At 32.2% G+C, this 20,436-nt stretch overlaps 1 protein-coding gene across 1 annotated transcript in view; it reads left to right on the top strand.

Annotated features, from left to right (window-relative positions):
• Positions 1–12,887: 12,887 nt before the first annotated feature.
• The window catches only part of LOC129216227 (matrix metalloproteinase-21-like), a 39,078-nt gene continuing 31,529 nt past the window's right edge, over positions 12,888–20,436 (top strand). Inside the window, exon 1 of the mRNA XM_054850428.1 lies at positions 12,888–13,049. Coding sequence (XP_054706403.1) covers positions 12,888–13,049 — 162 coding nt within the window. The remainder of the gene's footprint in view (positions 13,050–20,436) is intronic.

Raw genomic sequence — 20,436 nt, forward strand, 5'->3', positions numbered from 1 at the left:
TCCTCACAATACCCGCTGAGGTGATTATGTTTATGGCTTCTTTCGCTTTTTCACAATGTACTCCTTTTTACGCTTATAAACAGTGCTTGGAGATGCTGAGAATTTATGATTACAAAACTGTCAGAAGCGTCTTGGTCGTAAAGATAGGATTGAGATGTTTAGGGTTTTAAAGTCATGGTCGCCTTGAGTAGTAAGCCACGACACACGTATCTCTTTAAAACGAAACTGAAATTTTCATTTTATCTACGTTGAATGACTATGACTGAATATAATTATGGAAAAAATGGTTCGTGCACTTGGTACAGCCATTCAGTATAATTTTGAGCACTTATCTATTTCAAACATGTCAATTTCATTCGATAATAGAAATGCAAACAAATCAAACAAGGAGAAAAATGTTCAAAAATGTAAGAGAAAAAAAAATAATATAAAATAACAAAATAGATGAAGGATTTATTTTTTAATGAGGTTCAGGATCCCACGACAGATGATTAGATATTAATGAATGTTCAAACATTGTCAAGTTCACTAGTACAAAAAAACACCGAGTTCTTATTTGTTTTTACTTAGTAAATAATTCTTCAGGTATTTATTGTTTAATTCTGTTCGTATGTCAACGAGACAAAACTTCCACACAAGTACGTCTTCTTTTGCCTTAAACATACTGGTGATTTCTATTATTTTGTTTTCTCGTAGTGCACATGTTGTAGGATAGTTATTCAATAACTTAGCTTGATTTATTTCACTTTATGTAATCCATAAGATTTTTTACGCAGCTAGCTGTAAAAAAAGGGGGGGGGGGGAACCCAGCTTAGCTTTCGGGTTTACTTTACTTGTACTTAACGGAAAGCGTTATGTCAATGCACTTCATGTGTTGAATGGTACAAAATGAAAGTTTACATTTGTACTGTCAGTCATCAGAATTAAATATGTATATGCTCGTACTTGTGTAAATATGTTATGTTAATAGGTATGTCGTGTTAATATGTATGTACTCGTCCTAAAATCTGAACTGCACCCAATACGCTTAAAGGAAAGAAAATAAAAGAAAAGGAAAAATGGAGAAGAAAAGAAAAGCAAAAACCTAAAAAGTTTTTTTTTTTTCTCATAGTGCACATGTTGTAGGATAGTTATTCAATAACTTAGCTTGGTTTATTTTACTTTATGTAATCCATAAGATTTTTTACGCAGCTAGCTGTAAAAAAAGGGGGGGGGGGGAACCCAGCTTAGCTTTCGGGTTTACTTTACTTGTACTTAACGGAAAGCGTTATGTCAATGCACTTCATGTGTTGAATGGTACAAAATGAAAGTTTACATTTGTACTGTCAGTCATCAGAATTTAATATGTATATGCTCGTAACTTGTGTAAATGCTCGTACTTGTGTACATGCACTTGTGTTATGTTAATAAGTATGTCGTTTTAATATGTATGTACTCGTCCTAAAATCTGAACTGCACTCAATACGCTTAAAGGAAAGAAAATAAAATAAAAAGAAAAATAAAGAAAAGAAAAGCAAGAACCTAAAAAGTGTTTTTTTTTCCTTTTTTTCAAAGAAATTTTTATTCTAAAACGCAAGTGCACAAAGCAAATGCACTTAAGTTAACGAATTAAGGAAAACTTCAAACTATCAGCAACAAGAAGTTCGCCTAGGACTAAATGAGTGCGAATTCCTCTACGTCAAAATTGAATTTGTAACAGCAGTCATGAAATGTTAATATTCAGTTTCAGTAAATTCTAACAATTATTTTTTAATCAGTAATAATTAAATATCAAGTGTATTATTTTTCTTCTAGGAATAAAAAATTAAAAGAAACTGCATCGAGAAATCCCCCCCCCCAAATCTAAATAAATAGCCATATTAAGCAAAAATAATTTCTACATAATGTTTTACAAAAGGACCTAATTTTAATCAGATAGTAATATGAATAACAGATTTTTTTTAAAAAAATACTAAGCACTTTTCATAATGCACTCAAAGGGACAAAATAACTTTTCTGGGTCAAAAACGACAATTTAAGTATTCCTGTAGTTTTCAAAAAGTCCAAAAAAATGACACCACAAACGAAGAAAAACGCTGCTCATGTCATGAAGAGAATTTCTCTCCCTCTTATCATTATCTCGCTTTCAAGCATAACTTTGAATGTTGAAACCTACATATTATTCTTATTGGGAACGTTTGGTTTCAAATGACTCGGGCGCACTTTTTTTCGTTTGTGGTGTCATTTTCTTGGAATTTTTGAAAACTACAGGAATATTTAAATTGTCATTTCTGACCCAGAAAAGTTATTTTGTCCTTTTGAGTGCATTATGAAAAGTGCTTAGTATTTTTTTAAAAAAAATCTGTTATTTAATTCATTTTAGTGTAAATGTATTTCCGAAATAGAATAAAGTTACCGTTACGAAATTTCACCTTATTTTTTCATATAAATGCTCCGTACTAAAAGTAAAAAAAATCTATATACGTGTCTAAAAGTTTAAGCAGTTGGCACTAATAATTAATCCTTGTTCATCTCTAGGATTTATTTGCTTACTAGTTTAATTAAAAGCTTTTAAATATTAAAAGTTTCCCAAACTAACTTTTGTTTCAAAGCATACAAGGTACTTGTGATAAAGATCCTAATATGTCTCTTTACTTAGCCCCGGTATCGATTATTGGTACAGATGAGAGCAATGATATGGAATACATTTCATACTTGCATCAGAGAAGCCTTTATTTTCCCTATGATTACTATTAACATTACAGTTGGAAGGCAACAAAGTTTATAACAATGGGTTTATATTTAAACATTTAATGGGGAAATTACATGAAATTCGCTGTTTTCCATCTTAACCGAAATAATAATTTAATAGAATTTTAATTTTTCAGCATTAAGTTGTACCTTAAATTAAGCAAATCATTTAGTAAAATATCGAAAAATCTCTAAGTGGTCTATTTGCTAAGATATAAACAAAAGCTGGCCTCAGATTTTTCCGTGACAATCAGGCCAAGTATAATAAAAGTGCTTAAAAAAACAATAATTTTCCTCAAAGATTTATTTCTTTTTTTTTTTTATCGTTGCTAAAAAATATCAAAATTGGAAGAAAAAAAAATGCTCAAAACGATTTTGCTTTCCCTTTTTAGTCGTTACCAAAATCAAAAATAAATAGTTCAAACTCGAAGAGTTTTCGAAAATAAATAAATAAATAAATGCATAGCTCTAATCAATAAAATCAAAAAGAAAATCGTTTACAACTTTCTCGCACTTTGAATTCACTTCTTTCTGCTTCCAGTCTATCAATCAGTAACTTTCGCAAGCGCAAGTGTACGAGAAATGGCTTTTCAATTTTTACTAATAACTTTGATTTATTGAAAAAAAAAAAAAAAAAGAAAAAAACAATGTATTAAAAATCTGAAAAAATTTCTAACCTTTTTGGTACTAGTTCATAATTTTTAGTGCTGTTGGCTTTTTAGACAAAAACGTTTGAAATTATCCCTTGGGTTTTTATTCAATTGCTATTTTTTTTCAATTGATCAAAAAAAAAAAAAAAAAAGAAAAGAAAGAAAAACTCCCTTACAATAGCCAAATCAAAACATTTTTTATTCATATTCTCCATTAAGACTATTTTTCCCCCCAAGATACATAGTTTAAAGAGATTCGTATTTCAAATAATACTTTCAATATCTGTATACAATTTTTAGTTTGTTTCCTATGTTAAATATCATTTGAACAAACCTTTCTTTGAGTAAGATGAAATTAAATACTATTATACCCATTTTTCTTATTGGTTCGTTCATTATCTTTTGTATTATCTACTTGAGAAAGAAAAACATTGTCTTAAAAAGCCCAGTAAATTTAGGCCAAAAATAGGGTCGATGCGCCAAATTTATAATTAGCTGAATTTTTCAGGATTAGTTCCTGAACATGTGTAGAACAAATCCTGCAAAGTCCCCTAAGTTCCCACGTCAGCTTCTATCCAACATGGTGGATCAAAGCTGGCCGCTTAGTACTTTTTGTTTTTCTTACAACTCGGTCAAAAACGAAAATTTTTCAGTTCTGAAAAAAATTGTAGGCTTTAGAAGTAATATTGTTTCAATACAGAACTTAAATGCAGTCCTTTAATTTTTCAAGTTTTGCATGCATTGTTTAGGTGAAACATGCAAAATTAAACTTCTCCGCAAAGTTTAGAAGATGAGGATGATGATATTGAATGCTGATGCTTTTTTTCCCCTCTAGATTTTTACTGACATTACTATCTTCTCTTTATATATTTTACATGCTTTTCAAAAAGATGTTTCCTGTCAGTTTTTAAAGTACTAAATAAATGATATCCTGCTTTTTTTTTTTTTTTTGAAATTCATTATAAGGTCACTTTTTCCCCCTTATCATATTCTCACTCCAAAGCTAGAGATAGCAAAATTTCAGAAATGGAATAAAAGCTACTTGGTTATTCAATAAATGTAATATATCAATCATTTTGCAGTTCATATTTTAAAAAGAATACCATGAAAAGTTCTTTATTTTAGTAGCTTTTTCGTTCTGCTGCATATTACATAGAAAATAGAAATTTTGCCTTTTGATGTCAAAACAATTGTTTAAACTTTTTTTATAAGTTATTTTAGAGTATATACCGAAACCGTATTATTTTTAGAGCATACAGGATTTTTTAGAACCGAAAAATCTTTATTTTTGATCGAGTTATAAGGAAAACAAAAAGTACTAGGCGGTCATCTTTAATCCGCAATTTTGGATGGAAGCTCACATGGGATCTTTGGGGAATTTTTAGGATTTACTATACATGCTATGAGGAACTAGTTCTAAAAATATTTCTTAATTATAAATTTGTGGTGAAAGAAATCCTAAGTTTACTGGGCTAAAATGGATATCACGATAAAAGTTTTGCATTAATTAGAAACTTGTGCTTTATAAAATTTGAGAAATAAATGTTTTTATGAAATTATTACGATTCTTATTGATATTACCTGGATTGCTTAGACACATAAAAAATCTTAATCATAGTTCATAAATCAATACATACAATTCACTAATCTATCAAAATCATTTGTCCTTATAAGTTACTATCTGCCATGCTAAGCGCTACCGTCGTATACGGAGCGGAGTTCAAAATGAGAAATTACCGTTTAAAGTATGGCCTCTCCATGCATTTCATTCAGATGCAACTTTTTTCGGTTTTTTAAAAAAACATATTTCCGGTTAACAAATGATCATAAAACATTGTATTCAGGTGAAATATGTGTTAAACAAATAATTGGTCACCGTAACTCAATTTTGATAAAAAATGCAGATACGAGTTTTGTACTTAGTACGGCTGACAGGTACCTATTTCAAAATAAAATCAGAACATTCATGCTGCAAAACATCAGTTAGTTTTTGGTCGAACCATCAACGGTTTAGATGTTTTCACTTCAAATTTCGAAACATTCAAAGTTTGTTCACCAAAAGCACAATTGGTATACTTGGTGATATTCTCCGTGATTTTAGTTTAGTTTTTTTAACTTGTAGATTAATCATTAAACTGCAAACCATGGTAAGCTCGTGTCTTCCGCGGGAAAAAACCGTTATTTTACCTCAGCCAGAGTTGGTAGGGTCTCTAGCTTTTTTTTTTTTTCAAAACGTACAAATAAATAAAGAAAATAATAATCATAAAAGACTAATAAATGTGAAAAGGAGTAATTGAAAGATAAAAAGCCAGAACTAAAATATTAGTGTTTACCGGATAGTCAAGGAGTCAGCGAAATTTCAAAAAATTGTTAGAGAAAAGTATCTAAACCTTCATTTTGAGTAAAACAATGTTGTTCTTTGCACATACACATACCCATAAATGTTATAGATTGCTTAAATAATGTATCAACATTCCGCATCTGTTTCCAGACAATATTTACCGATGTCAAATACGTAACCAAGAAACACACAGTTCAAGACCGTGGTGAATCAATAGCCGTAACTAAACATCGTATCACCTAAGCGCATAATTTATGACCCGTCGGTAATAGAATAAAATCGAGGAAGCATTCCTTGAGAGATTTTGTCTTGCGGTGACACCGTAAAGACGTACTTAGCACCAAGTGAAAAATGTTCTAGAAACTCATTTGAAATAAGTTCCACGTAAAGAAACACTTGTCTTTATAGTGAAGTATCCTAATGATAGTTTATGAGACTGTTAAACGCGATTTGGTGTTTTCACAAATATTGTCGAGTAGATGTATAGTGATATTCCTATCGAAAGAGGCACCTTCGATCGGTCATAAAAATAAATCTTTTTGAAGCGGGCAAAATCGATTGGTTTTACTACATTTCGCTCCGGGTCTTGTAAGATTTACGCAAAAAAGACATAAATAACGAGTTTACGGGGAATGTTACGGTAGATACATACATATTGTTTATTACGTATATATTATTTGTTGTACTAAATATGTAATTTAGCTACCACAGGGAATAAAATTAATAGTTTAACATTTGCTTCTAGCTGGAGAGGTTTTGTTCGCTTTGGTAATTTTAGCACTTAAGTGTATCACAAATCGTTTATATGCTGACATGACACAAAGATTTAGATTCAGTTTGGAAATACCAAGATTGGAAAGTTTTTTTTTTTTTGGTTGCCAATAGCGTGTAGAAGTAAAAATTTCTTAGTCGTCATTTTTTTTTTTTTTGAAAGTAAAAAGCAAAAAAGAAAAAGAAGTGCTACTGCACAAAAAGTTAGCATTTGAACTGTTATTAAAGCATAAAAATTCTTAGCTTGGATAAATATTAATATAACAAATTAATGACATTAAAATAAATTGATAGCACCGGTGAGGATGGCGAAAGATACTGAAATTTTTATTTTTTTATTTAGTTACATCATGGGGAGTGGCGATCACTTATCTTGATATTAATTAGTGTGGTAAGATATGAAAAGATTGTTCAATTCACAGCGTAAATACTTTATGAATAATATTGTTTACGATCTTAAAAACTACCAATTCAAAGTTTAAATAAGAAGTAAAAACTTTTCCATATAAATATTTCTCATAAAGTAATGTTAGGATATTGTTGATAAAACTATGAGAACGAAATACTTAAATTTTCTCGCTTCTGACATTGCCGAATGCCAAATCAATATCATATATTCGTGATATTATTGATATTAGTAGCAGTAATCGCTCATATTCTTACTACTTTGAATTATTAACACTATTATCAGTAGTGTGATCATCACTATTCTTTTTATAGTAACATGTATCTTCTTATCTTAAGTGTCATTTGAGGGATATCCATTATTATTACTTTTATTTGATTTGTAATGAAGTTTTTTGAGATTTGGAAATAGCGACTGAATTTGATGATACTTGAAATGAATTTTCAGGGAAATACATTTTGTAAATTTTTGTTGAAAAGTTTAACTACAGTGCATTTACTTATATCGTGAGTTTTAGTTAAAACGTGCGTCAGAATGTTCTTCTTCGACAAAATTATGTTTTAGTGCCTACAAATAATTTTGATATTCATACTTGCTTGCTGAAATCAAATATTTTTCGCTCAGGATAAGTGTTCGCAAAAAGGATGTTTTACTAAATCTGCATTAAAGAAATATTTCTTAAACATGTTGATTTTTAGCCATGTATGAGTTGTTTCTGTTGTTTTACCTAAGAGATAAAACTTTTAATCTAGTTAGAAATTTCATGTCTATGCATAATGTACCCAAAATTGATTTGAGAAAAACCAACGCTTGAACAAGATGCGATTCAAAATAAACTAATGTAAATAAAAGTAAATTTTAACAAAGCTCAAACAAGTAGGTGGCATGTCGATTGCTAATATAGTAAAGTAACAAAAGTAAATGACATATTTCGAGGATGAACAAGAAGTTCTGTCTAGGACTAGACGAGCCTACCTTCCCTTATTTATATCCATACTACTTTCCAGTACCTGATCAATATTCTCAAAAATAGCTAAAATCGCAAATTTTTTCAAACACATTTTTAAAATACTTTAAGCTGATTTCTAGGAATAAAATATTCCTCACTCATCTAAAAAAAAATTAGATGCGAAAAAAAAAAAGAAAAAACGAACAAATAAAATAGCAGCAACTTTTAAACAAAGCAGCTAATACACTTTTTTCCATTAAAAAATATTTAACAGCTTTCAAAATGAAAAAATAATAATTAAAATTAAAATAAACACATCATATCAAAAAAAAAATCCTTTCTTTTTCTCATGTTGCCAAAAAAATTTTTAAAATGAAATAATGCTTACTAAAACAAAAAAAAAAAACAATAAAATGTCAACCTAAAGAAATGATTTTCTCTGTCAAAAAAAAAAAAAAAAAATCGTCTGCGCATATCTTTATGTAGAAACATAAATGACTTCGAGTTTATTCGCCGATAACTGAATACCTAAATTTAAACGTTAGCGTGAAAATAAAAAGAAGTCATATCAACAATAAGTATTTCACAGTTAAAACCATAGCTGCGGAGTCGGAGTCAATCTCATTTTGAGATCAAGGAGTCGGAGTCGAATATCCAAGAATCGGAGTTAGTCATTTGTCCTCCGTGTATAAATTTTTGCCAAAGCTACGAAGTCAGAGTTGAAGTCGGGGAGTCGGAGTCCGATTAACTATCGGGAACAGGAGTCGGAGTCAGGTGCCTCTAAATTCTCGGAGTCGGAGTCTGGAGCTTGGCGTCAAGAGCTATTTCCAACAAAATTTGTTTGAAGTAAATCCGTCTTCAAGTACGGAATCTACATTGACTTTCAGTTTCCCCGTATAGGCGCTAATGTTAAGGGATTTGAACTGTTCAAAATTGAACGGAAAATTGTTCAAATAAAAAAGATATTTCATATATTCGTTTTTCATCAAAAGCTTTTTCCTACAAAGTTTGTTTGACGCAAATTCGCCTCACAGTTCGGAATTGCCTTGAATTTCCCCGTAGGCGCTAATGTTAAGTTTTTTTGAACTGTTCAAAATTGAACAAAAAATAGCTCAAATCAAAAAGTGAAATATGGGAATGAGGTGTCTTTGCCGAGATCTTTCGAACAAAAAAAAAGTTTGTTCGAATCGGACTATTTCTTCAAAAGTTATTAGGAGGGGACAGACCGACAGACAGACAGACAGACCGACAGACATTTTTCCCCATCTCAATACCCTACTTTCCAATTTTTATTTATTTAATTATTTTATTTATTTTTGCCTTTTTTTTTTTTTTTTGTTTTTCGCGATATTTTTAAGATGCATTAAGCCTTCTTTCATGCTTTTTTCTTCTTTTTCTGACTTTTACTGGGAAAGTAGGCTAAAAAGTAGAAAAGAAGAAAAAAAAATTGAACAGCTCATTCACATACATTTGCGCCTTAATTCATGGATTTCAAAAATTAAACAAAAAAATATATTTATCTGTAAAGATATATTCATGCATATTTATTAAAAATATTTTTGTTAATATAAGTTAGTTGTTCTAATTATATGAATAGTAATAATTAAGTCTAAAGAGAAATACTGTATGCAAGTATTCAATCAGGCATTCGCTTATGTTTACGGTCCAGGTACTCATGCACCAGGTATGGCAATTTGCTCTCCCTTAAATTCACGATGTAGAAAATGTTTTATATTTTTCAAGTTTCAAAATGTAATGTTTGAAGAGGAATGTATATTATTTTCGAGATAAATTATACAATTCTGATATTCAAATAGTTCGCCAATTGTAAGCTTTTTCTCTTATGTTCGAAATTAAAACAGAAAAATGACAGCACGCAAGTCTGTTAACTTTGGGGAAGAGAAAAAAAACGCTTATACCGTTTTTTCTCCCTCAAAAATATGCATTTTTATGGTCTTGTAATGTTCCCGGTCTCATTTCTACTGTTGCAATTTAATTAAATCACAATGACGACTTTTCATCGATTCTTCAATGGGAATTTTGAATGAAGAACTCTTGCATAATGGCAGTGCTTTCTTAGCTGTGGAGAATTCCGCTCATATGAAAGAATGATTTTAAAATATTAATTTTGTTCCGAACAAAGTTTCGATTCGAAGCAGAAATGGACAATTTGCAGGTATCAGATGGAACTAGTCCCGCGAGTACATGAAATCCTTCTAATGGGACGATTCTCTCTAATGGGACGATCGAGACAAAAAACAGCGTTACATTGAGATGGAATGGAAAATCAGAAACAAAAAATTAAGGATTGAAATGCATGTTTCGTTGATTCAAAACACTTACGACAACTTAAACAGTCTTATTGCGACAATTTCATTTTAAGTACAACGTACTAGCAGCTCCGTTTACTGGAATCCGCTCCTCCTGGGCGGTTCCTACATGCTAGCATGCCTAAACAGATACACAACATGTCTACAACATGACTAAGAGGAGACTTATCGTTAGCAACCAGATAAAACAATATCAAATGCGGTATTAAAGGATGGAAAAAAGCAAAAGGCCGGGTATCACTTGTATTTGTCACTAATTCGATATACTACCTAACTCGACATAACGCCACCATAGAATCGAATCCGGCAGTGGCGTTGTATCGGTGTTTGACTGTGTATTTTCGCTGTTACATTCCTAAAAAAGCACAATGAATTCTCAATGAGAAAAACGTGTAGCAAGTTTTCAAAAGTACAAGAAGCACGTAAGATAGATTGGGGCACGTTTACGCAGTGCCATTTTTTAAAACGAATAATAACTGGAGAGCCAACAGTCATAACATATTGACATTGCACCCTAGCAAATATCTTCACAAGTTGTTGAGCATCAATCGAGCTTCGATCTATCATGCAGAAAGGATAATATATTTTCTACCAAGTCGAGTAAATTTTGAGTTGAAAAGTTTGAAGCTTATTGTGAATTAATAATATTATTTAGTTAAGAAAGAACAAATATATAAAAATGAGCCGAATTTTATCCTTTTTTGAGAATTGTATTTGTATGAACTGAAAAGTAATTTTTTTTTTTTTTTTTTTTTTTTTTTTTTGCACGTTAAAAATAAATTCAAACTTGACGACGGGGCAAGTTTACGCGTTGACATCTGAGCACCTTTACGCACATTCTTCGTGTGTCTTACTTCTCAACGTGTCCCTGACGCTTTTTTTACTCCGAGCTGTCTCAAAACTTTTTAGTATTTTGGGGCTATTTAGTTTTGAAAACCACCATTTAATTTTTAAGTGAGTTACAAATTCGTATCTTATAGCTTACAATCATGAAATTCTGATTATAAGCTATAAGATACGAATTTGTACGCATGAACACGTCTTCATGCACGTTCAGCTTTTACGTTATACACTATTCAGTCTGTAATAAATTTGCTTTACTGTAACGATGGAAAGACAGTGTGTTCAAAACACTAACAGGATCACGTTAGATGTCAAAATAAGTATGCATGCCCTATGTCCGGGGCAAGTTTACACAGCCGACTTGGACTCAAAAATACTTTTTTTGCGGTTAAAAACACAAACTGATCAACAACCGAGTATACCAATTTTGACTTCATCAACTGTTTCATAAAACCGCAATGTCTAAAATTTCCTAAGTTCAAACATAAAATTTAGAAAATTCATTTAAAAAAATCCGCGTAAACGTGCCCCTATGTACCCTAATGGCAATAACAATAATATTACTTTTCCCGTCTGCGTATTTCAGCATTGTTAACTGAAACCTTTTGTTTCTTTTAAAGTATTTATGGTCTTTTTACCCTTCAAGTATTTAATTACTTTTTTATTCTTACGTTTAGCAAAAATTTCCCTCTCTCACTGTTTGCCACCTTCGTAAATGGCAATTTCTGTTGCACAGCCCTAGCAACAGCGTTGACAACATCTCTCTCATTAAGAAGATTCTAAATTGCTACTTCAGGAAAAATATTTCTAACTCATTAACATATTTCAGGAACATAACTAATACATCTGTTTGTGCGATGTGCCATAAAGTAATGTAAATTAGTTCGCAGAAATTAGGCAGGTGGCTCGCGTTGTGATTCATAAATGTTCTTTATGGCACTGCAATAGGTCCTTGAGCAGTTTTAGCAGTTAATTATGTAGTAGTTTCAAATTGATGATGTAACTTAAAAAACCGTGTTTGGAAAAAAAAAACTTACTCTTCAACACATTGCTGACATTAAATATATTGTAAAAATGGCACCCTAATATCAGATATTAAGCTCGGTTTTAGAATTTTTTGCGGGAGCATATGCGCATAAGTTTTTCTTTCAGCATTCCCATGCAGTATAACCTATCAAGGTTCTTGCGCCAAAAAGCCCAACAGAACCAATCGGAGTTCAAACTATAGTTATAACTAATACCAAGTTTCATAGGTATAGGTGCTAAGGCATTCCTGAGAGAGTGTTCAAACGTTCAAAATGGTTGTTTTATACGATTGAATAGTTGTTTTCATATTCGTAGTCTCCATTAACATTTTGCTCTTTACCTCCGGACTTGAGTTGAGTTTAGCCTATGACTTTCACTAAAATAGAAACTATTATATCTACTTTTCTAATTGATTGAGAAAATTAGAACAAGCTTAATCTGAAGTTGAAAGAAAATTTTCTTTAAAACGACGTAGAGTGTTAAGGGGAGTGGGAAATCTGTCTTCCTTTTAATGGTCAATTTATGTAAGATTTTGCTAAAAAAAATTTGATTACAAAAAAAATAATAATAATATGAATAATTCGAAAATTAATTTCTCCGAGGTGCTAACCACCAATGCTCGAATTAATTTTGTACCCAATTTTAAGACTGTAGGTGCTATGGGGTCTTCTGGAATTTTTAAGTAAAATGAGCCAAACCTATTCAACTGGGGAAAAAATCTTTCTTTTTCAAGTGTTTATGTACAGGTTTTCTTTTACAGGAAACGAATTTGTCAGATCCGGAGGGAGACCTACCTGGAAGTTGGATGTCTTCTTCGTGAGAAAGGGAATTTAGTCTCAGAATGCAGTGGAAGTCTTCAGTGTCTGCAGCTCTGTTCGTTACATTTACGTTAGTTCCTTTTGTTGTGCCCGAAGAATTTTTCCACATGAGAAATAGACAGGATAATATGAAGTACAGGTCAATGGAAGACAAAAACATAGTTACCTCAACAGAAAAGGCAGAGGTGAGATTTTTCATTTTCTCGAAACCATATTTGATTAAAATTATAATTTATATACATTTTAAACTTTTTTAAATATCAGTTCTTATTCCATCCGAAAGGAAGTTTATGCTGTAAAATGTTCGAAATTTTTTGTAAAGCAGTTTGGAACACAACACATACACAACATTTAAGGTGGCATAAAAATCACTAATGCTCCCCCCTTATTCTGCAGAAATATTATTTCACTTTACTTTTTAACACACAGTCGAACGACAAAACTGTAATAAATTTCTTCCATCAGGGTAAAAATCACGGGTCCCCTTCAGGCTCAAGCCTGTGCCAAAAAGTGTCCCTTTTCCACCCTGTGCACGCCCCTGGCCACACATTATTTGCTACAGCGTCATGCAGCTACGTCACATAAAAGATGCAACGTGTCACAAATGGGTCAAAGTATGACTCCTATGAGACGTCACATCTCTTTCTTTTTTTTTTACTATGACCATGGTGACTCACGATGACGTCACTGTAACTTTTCCATTACTAACGAGGAGAATTAATTCATTTAATAAGCACTTCACACGGTTTTGGAAAATTTCAGTTAAAATGTTAAACATTAAAACTCCACAGCAGATTGTTATGATTTTCAATTGCTCTCTTTCTGTTTTTATCGATCCAAAAAGATGATACTAGTCTAAAAAATGTTTTTAGAAAGGCAAGAAAAAAAAACAGAAAGGTATGTTTAGCTTTTGCTGAAGCTTTTATATCCCCGCTTCGCTGGTAAGGGGAAAAAAAGTGGAGTAAAGAAAGGGGCCATTACGGGAATGGAGACCTCCAAAGTTGTGACAAGTAGACAGTTACAGTTACGGAGAACATGTGTAACGGTAAACGAACTGAGCCGTAAACCGAAGAGTGACGAACCGCATTTCAGGGCAATACTTTTTTTTTATCAGTTTTGATGTGCGAATTCCATCAAGGAGCCAAGCTCTGAGCTCAATTGAAAACATTGTAGCAGAAGTTTTATTATTGAACGCGAAAAGCTAATGATTCGATAACGACATAAATGTTTGTAGTTTTTAACAAGCTTCGGAACATAAATAAAAATGCAGTTTGATAATTAATGTATATTTTTTTAACTCTGAATTTTTATGAGATTAATAAGATCTGCCTGAAATACAACGTTGGCTATGAAGAACAGCGTTTTATCAACTAATACACTTAAAACACTCAAGTGTACTTTAAACAAAGGTTTTTAAAGTTATTCACTTCTTTTAACGAAATTCGATTCCCTTGCTTTAACTTAAAAAAAAAGTAAATACAGCACAAAGTTAAATGAATAATAAGGTATCCAAAAGAAAGGTAAACAGCTGGTCAATTTTTTATAAAAAATACTCTGAAGTTTAAAAGGAAATAAACAATTGTATGAAATTAATAATAGAAATCCTAGAATCAAAATTATGATTAACTGGTAATTTATGTTTATCAGTCGTTAGTCTTGTTGTTTTACTACATCTTCACTCTATAACGTTTGTGGAATGTGCGTGATTGGATGTAATCTAGGTATATCGCTGCCGGGGGCGCCCCAAACTAAAATTTTTGGGAGGGTGGAAATTATCAATAAACCGAATCAGACAATGCATTTTACCGATTGATATAGAATGAGCATGCACATAATATATCGTCTGCATCTAATGCAAAGGTGTCTAGGGACCCAGGGGTGTGCAGGGGGCGAGGGTCTTGGTGCAGAATGTCCCATCGACAATTTTTTAAAGAATGTGATTTTATAGGGGTTTGATACAACTTTGGGTTGACTCTGGTTTTGGGGGGTAGTTTGTTGTATTTTGAGGGGGTGAAAATTCGTACTTGGGAAGAATGAGCACCCCTGTTCTAATTAGAAGATACACTGAACATCATTATTATTATTTTTAACGCAATATTACACTACTGTCTCATAATTTGTTGAATCATCAGACAAAATTAGCCGAATAAGTTATCCTTGGAGAGGTAGCAGTGACCTCCTACCGGGGTTGCCCTGATCATCACATAAATGCATCATCCCCAAAGAACATCTCTGTACTTGGGAAGTAAAGGATACTTTTATAACAAAAACAAAACTTAACTGAAGATGCAATTAAAGTGCTTTTACCTCAAAACCAGCAGGGTTTTGAGTTTATATATAGCTGTTTTTCATTGCCTGTTTTGTTTACAATTAGGAATTTTAATTTGGGCTTTATTCCTCTGAATAGAGTATAAAAAGTTGGGGAAAAAAAGGAGCTTAGATGACGACTTTGAAAAACATAAACATGGTGCTCTCCAAGGGCGCCCATATGTAAAATTTTAAGGGGGGGGGGGTCAGATATTTTCCCATGGTTTAGCAGGATATTTTCAGCATGTAAACCGATTTCAGTACAGAATAGAGTTATTAAAATTTGACATTTTTAATAACTTGTCCAATTATGGCTGGAGAAGAAATGTTTTTACAGTTTTGCAAAGAAAAAATACTAAAAGCAAGGAAGTTGTTATTTCTTACCCAATATATGGGTGCCCTTGGAGCTCTCTCTGAACTTCCCATGCATAGATTTGTTTATTTTAATAATTACCAGCTGAGTTTTAAGAGAAACCTTATAATTGTAGATTGTTTGAAAAAGAGGTTAAAACATTATTATTCTTTTTTTTTTTTTTTTTTTTTTTTTTTTTTTTTTTTTTAATCTTTCTTTTCTTTGTCCTGTTCTTTTTCGGTCTGTTTCTTCATGGACAAAGTTACAAAAGGAACAGAAGTTACTAAAGTATTTGTTGTACAATAATTAATACACACATTGACAGCCATTTTAAGCTAAGGTTTCTAGCAGACAAAATTACATAAAATAAGGATCTTTTCAATCAGAGCACATTTCAATGACCAGCTATATTTGGTAAAATTTTCTATCATACAGTAAAAAACTGGCTTTATTCGGTATGTATGTTTCTCTGAACAAATGATCATCAAAGTACCGACAAACACATAAGAAACTATCATTCGTTTCCCCTGATATCGGTGAAACTTTTTATAAGAACACAATTTAATAAGAACGAAAGAAAACTATACCAACTGCCAAGAAAAGTAGAGAAAATATATAAACATGTTTAAAATGTTTTAGGATTCATTGAAAGCCCCTCCCTTTCCCCCTAAGCCTTGTGATTTTTGCATCTACTGTAACTGTTCGAACTTGAACAAGCATTTCTTTAAATTAAAGACAAGAATAATTTTAATGTCTTTCTGTTCAAAAAAATAAATAAATAAATAAATAAAACATGAACGAATCACAAAATATTAAAATATTGATATCAGTTGCCACAAAAATCTCGTTCAAGGTTAATCATAAAGACAATATTTCACTTTACGGGTTTTTTTTATTATTATTTTTTGCTGTTGAATATCCCAGGATTCAGCTGCGTGGGAATACTTTCTGACAAGTACTTCCACTTCAGATTAAACTGAAACCGTCACCGACTCTCCTTCTGGGGGCCGAATGTTACCCAAACTACTTTCAACGACTGGATCAACCTAGGGATTAAGGCATCCGATGTGGTCCTAAACATCCAGCCAAAGTTTAGTTTCAAGCTGAGAAAATAATTCTCTTCAGACAGAATCTAATCCATCATGATCAATTTTGAATGAACATTTCTTGTATTGAAAAATATTTGTGTAAGCAATTTACAAAAAAAAAACATGTACTTAAAGTTGATGTTGTTTTATTTACCCAGCAGTTTAAAACGTGATCAAAAATTTCGCCGAAGTTTAACAGTGAAACTATTATGAAAAATGCAAAATATTTTTTTATCAGGTGTTTTGAGTAAAACAATTAAATCCTTTATTATTCAGAGTGTTGTTGGGATTAGATATTCGGATTCAGTTTTCATATTCAGTTTAAATCAAGAATCAAATGCTGTGTCAGATGCATTAAATATAATTCGGAAGGAATTACGCACAATATATAGAATAGATAGTTACTAAAATAAATAAATGAGGCTATATATAATCATTTCCGGGTAACAATGGGGCCGTTTCCGAAAGTTTAAAACTATTTTTTTTCTGAAAGAGCAAGCTTAAAAATATAGGATCTGACCATTTTTAAATAATTTGACAAAGTTTAATATTTAAAAAAAGTTATTTTACTCGGTCCGCAGATTCAATTTTATTTTTTACGCTTCTGCACACGACATCACAAGTGATGAAATGCCATTAGTGCTGAGTGCAATATTAAATTACCATCTTTACTCACATGTACTGGCAACGATATGGTTGACAGCAAGCGTAAAGCGCAATATTTAATTCACATCTGAATTATCATAACCTGGAAACGCGTTAGAAAGCAAGTGTCAGCACTCAGCTCACCAGTGGAATACGCGCCTAAGTTAATCACTTCCGACGTCATTAAGACCACGCCTTGCTTGAAAAATTGGACATTTTAAAAAATTAATTAAAAATGAGACGTTTTGAAAATAAAAGTTTTTCTTCGCTCCATGTTTTTTTTTTTTTTTTTTTTTTGCTCATTCTATTAACTTTAGTGACTAAAAGTTGTATTTTTGACTGACGGAAAGAACACCATTAGAGCCGTTATATTTCCCCCCAATGGGTGTAATTGACTGCAAATGTAAATTGGTGTAAAAGTAACAGAACACTGCGTTTCATATCGCGGTAAATGTTGATCGTACGTCAAAGTTTTTGTGTTCGAATTGTTTTTTCAAGCTTATAATTTCCCAAAAAGCCATATAAAGGATTTGAAGACCCTAAAAAAAGCTAGATTTCGTATTTTTTCACTAATTCTTTTCTTCGGTTCAAACATTTCATAACTTAACCCCTTACTTTGACCATTTTTAGAATTATGAAAAGTTATTTTCAAATTTTGTAACAAAAAAGAATATTTTTTTTTAATTGAAGAAAATGAAAAAAGGAAATATTAGGGAACCGAAAAGTAATGCCTTTTTTTCAAACAAATAAAATTTTTTAAGTTTTTATTGTTAATCAACGATGAAATTACCCTAGTTATCAACAACAACTTTTTGTCGTGTAGTGCATAAATTTCCAATCCCGTATGGATAAAAATTAATTGGTTTTTGAGCAAAATATCTGGAGATGGCATTTTGGGTTTTGGAAAATCTTTAAAGGTTTTTTCTTTTTCCTTCTTTCTTTTTTTTTTTTTTTGTCACACATAGTTAGGAAGCGAAACACATTCTTAAACACACAAGACTTATCTTTTTTGGAAACAAAAAACGATGCTTTATATGAAAATTGCATGTGATCGTTTCTCGCAAACGCTTTATCACTTACAGTTGAGCTGCAGTGGTGTCGGACTGACGCTCCAAGTACGCCATGCTCTTAAAATTTTTTGTGCTGCAAAAATGCTGGAGCACTGCATTTAATTAAATTAAAAAGCGAATATTTGCCATATTTATAGTGATAGCAAGAACAGAACAACTTAAAATTATTATTTTAGTGAATTTATATAATACTAGTGGTACCCGCACGGCTTTGCCCGTAGTAGAAACTTAAAAGGTCTTTTGGTTCACCTGTATATTTACAAACAATGTATGGTGCATTTCTCGCCAATTGGCTTGCCCATGTTACGGTTCCTCATTATGACAAACTGGTAATTTACTCGTCCATCTTATGATCATTTTGTTCGGGAAAATGTTCTTAAAATTGGAATAGAAAAACAAAAAAATCGAATTTTCAAAAAATCGCTCCGAAGTCACACCCCCATGCTACAAACTAACTTTGTGCCAAATTTCATGAAAATTGGCCGTACGGTCAAGGCGCTATGCGCGTCATAAAAATCCAGACATCCAGACATCCTGACAGAGAGACTTTGAGCTTTATTATTAGTAAAGATTTATTTCTACAAATTTGATCCGGATAAACGGAAGCCAGATATACGAGGTTCTCCTGCTTTCTAATAACATTTGCTACACAGTCACCTGACGATAACAAACGGTTGATAATGACGGTGAAATCAAGATGAATCAAGTTTTCGTCATGCTACATCAAAAAATGATGGTGGTCGTATTGGTCTACATGGCCTTATTTGGTACACCCACCTCATTAATTATCTATTTTTGCTAATATTCAATAACATAGAAAAAAACGTAATTTTTGAATTATTTGTATTCGATAAATTATAAAACAAATTTTAAACTTAAGTACATGTGTTCCCTATGGTCCTTTCAGGGTCAAACTCTATCTGATATGACCAAAATTTAACGCAAGAAAAACTCTGGCCTGTTTTGACCCCTTTGTCCACCCCCTCCCCGCTTCCCCATCCCTTCAAGAGAAAATGTTGGCTTGTTGTGAAACCATCCCCAGCCGAAAATTTTCTCAGAATTGACAAATATTATTGCGATTGTAGACACCTAATGTCTAACGGCTGAATCCAACTGGGACAGATTCAGCTTTCAACTATCCCATTACGAACGAATTGTTTATCCGTTACAGTTCTCTGGATCAGTATTTCTGTTATCACGTGTTTGATATTTTATGATGTTGCTTCCTGAAACTGGCTAGGGAGGGTGTTTTCCACTCTAGAATTCAGTTGGAAGATGATATTTTTTAGGGGTTTCTCATAGTGGGTGGCATTTTTTTTTTCTTCATTAGCCCACAGGAACGAAATTGAACTAGTTCTCACACTTTTGTGACCACTGGTGAGAAAAAGTATTTTCAAGTTTAACTTATTTGAAGAACAACTATAAAAAAAGCTCAGTGTTGAGGAGGATTTACTTCTGCGTTTGATCAAGCAGGACACAAACATTGATGAACATTGTAAACAAAAACTAGTTCAGCATTCCCACTAAGTATTTTGTTAGCCTTCTTAAACTGTACGTCTTTAATCAAAACTTGGTAATAAAATGTCCAGTAGAATGAGATTTGGTTTTAATTCGACGCACCTATAGTGCATTAAACTTCAGATTTAAACTTTAACTAATTCAACACCTTTTAATAAAGCAGAAAGGTTTTTTGGGGGAACGCATAGTTTGCACCGGTGATTCCCAACCTTTTTTGAGCTATCACCCGCCTCTAGAGGCTGACTGACACTTATTACCCCCCCCCCCTTTCTCTTTCCTTAAACGAGCTGATGTGTGCATCACATGACTTCCTTTTACCCCAATTTAATGTCATTTCCCCATTATTGGCATACAACCAAAAGGGAAGGTGCACAACTAGGCCTCACTAGGAGTCTACGTACGAAATTTTAACTTTCTAAGACATACCGTTTATGAGTCATGCGAGATATATACACACATACACACATACGCACATACATACGTACATACGGACGTCACGAGAAAATTCGTTGTAATTAACTCGAGGGTCGTCAAAATGTATATTTCGGGTGTCTGTAGGTTCCTAGGCATATATCCACGTGTGGTCGGATCG

Source organism: Uloborus diversus, chromosome 1 (genome assembly GCF_026930045.1).
Source record: "Uloborus diversus isolate 005 chromosome 1, Udiv.v.3.1, whole genome shotgun sequence".
Taxonomy (NCBI): domain Eukaryota; kingdom Metazoa; phylum Arthropoda; class Arachnida; order Araneae; family Uloboridae; genus Uloborus; species Uloborus diversus.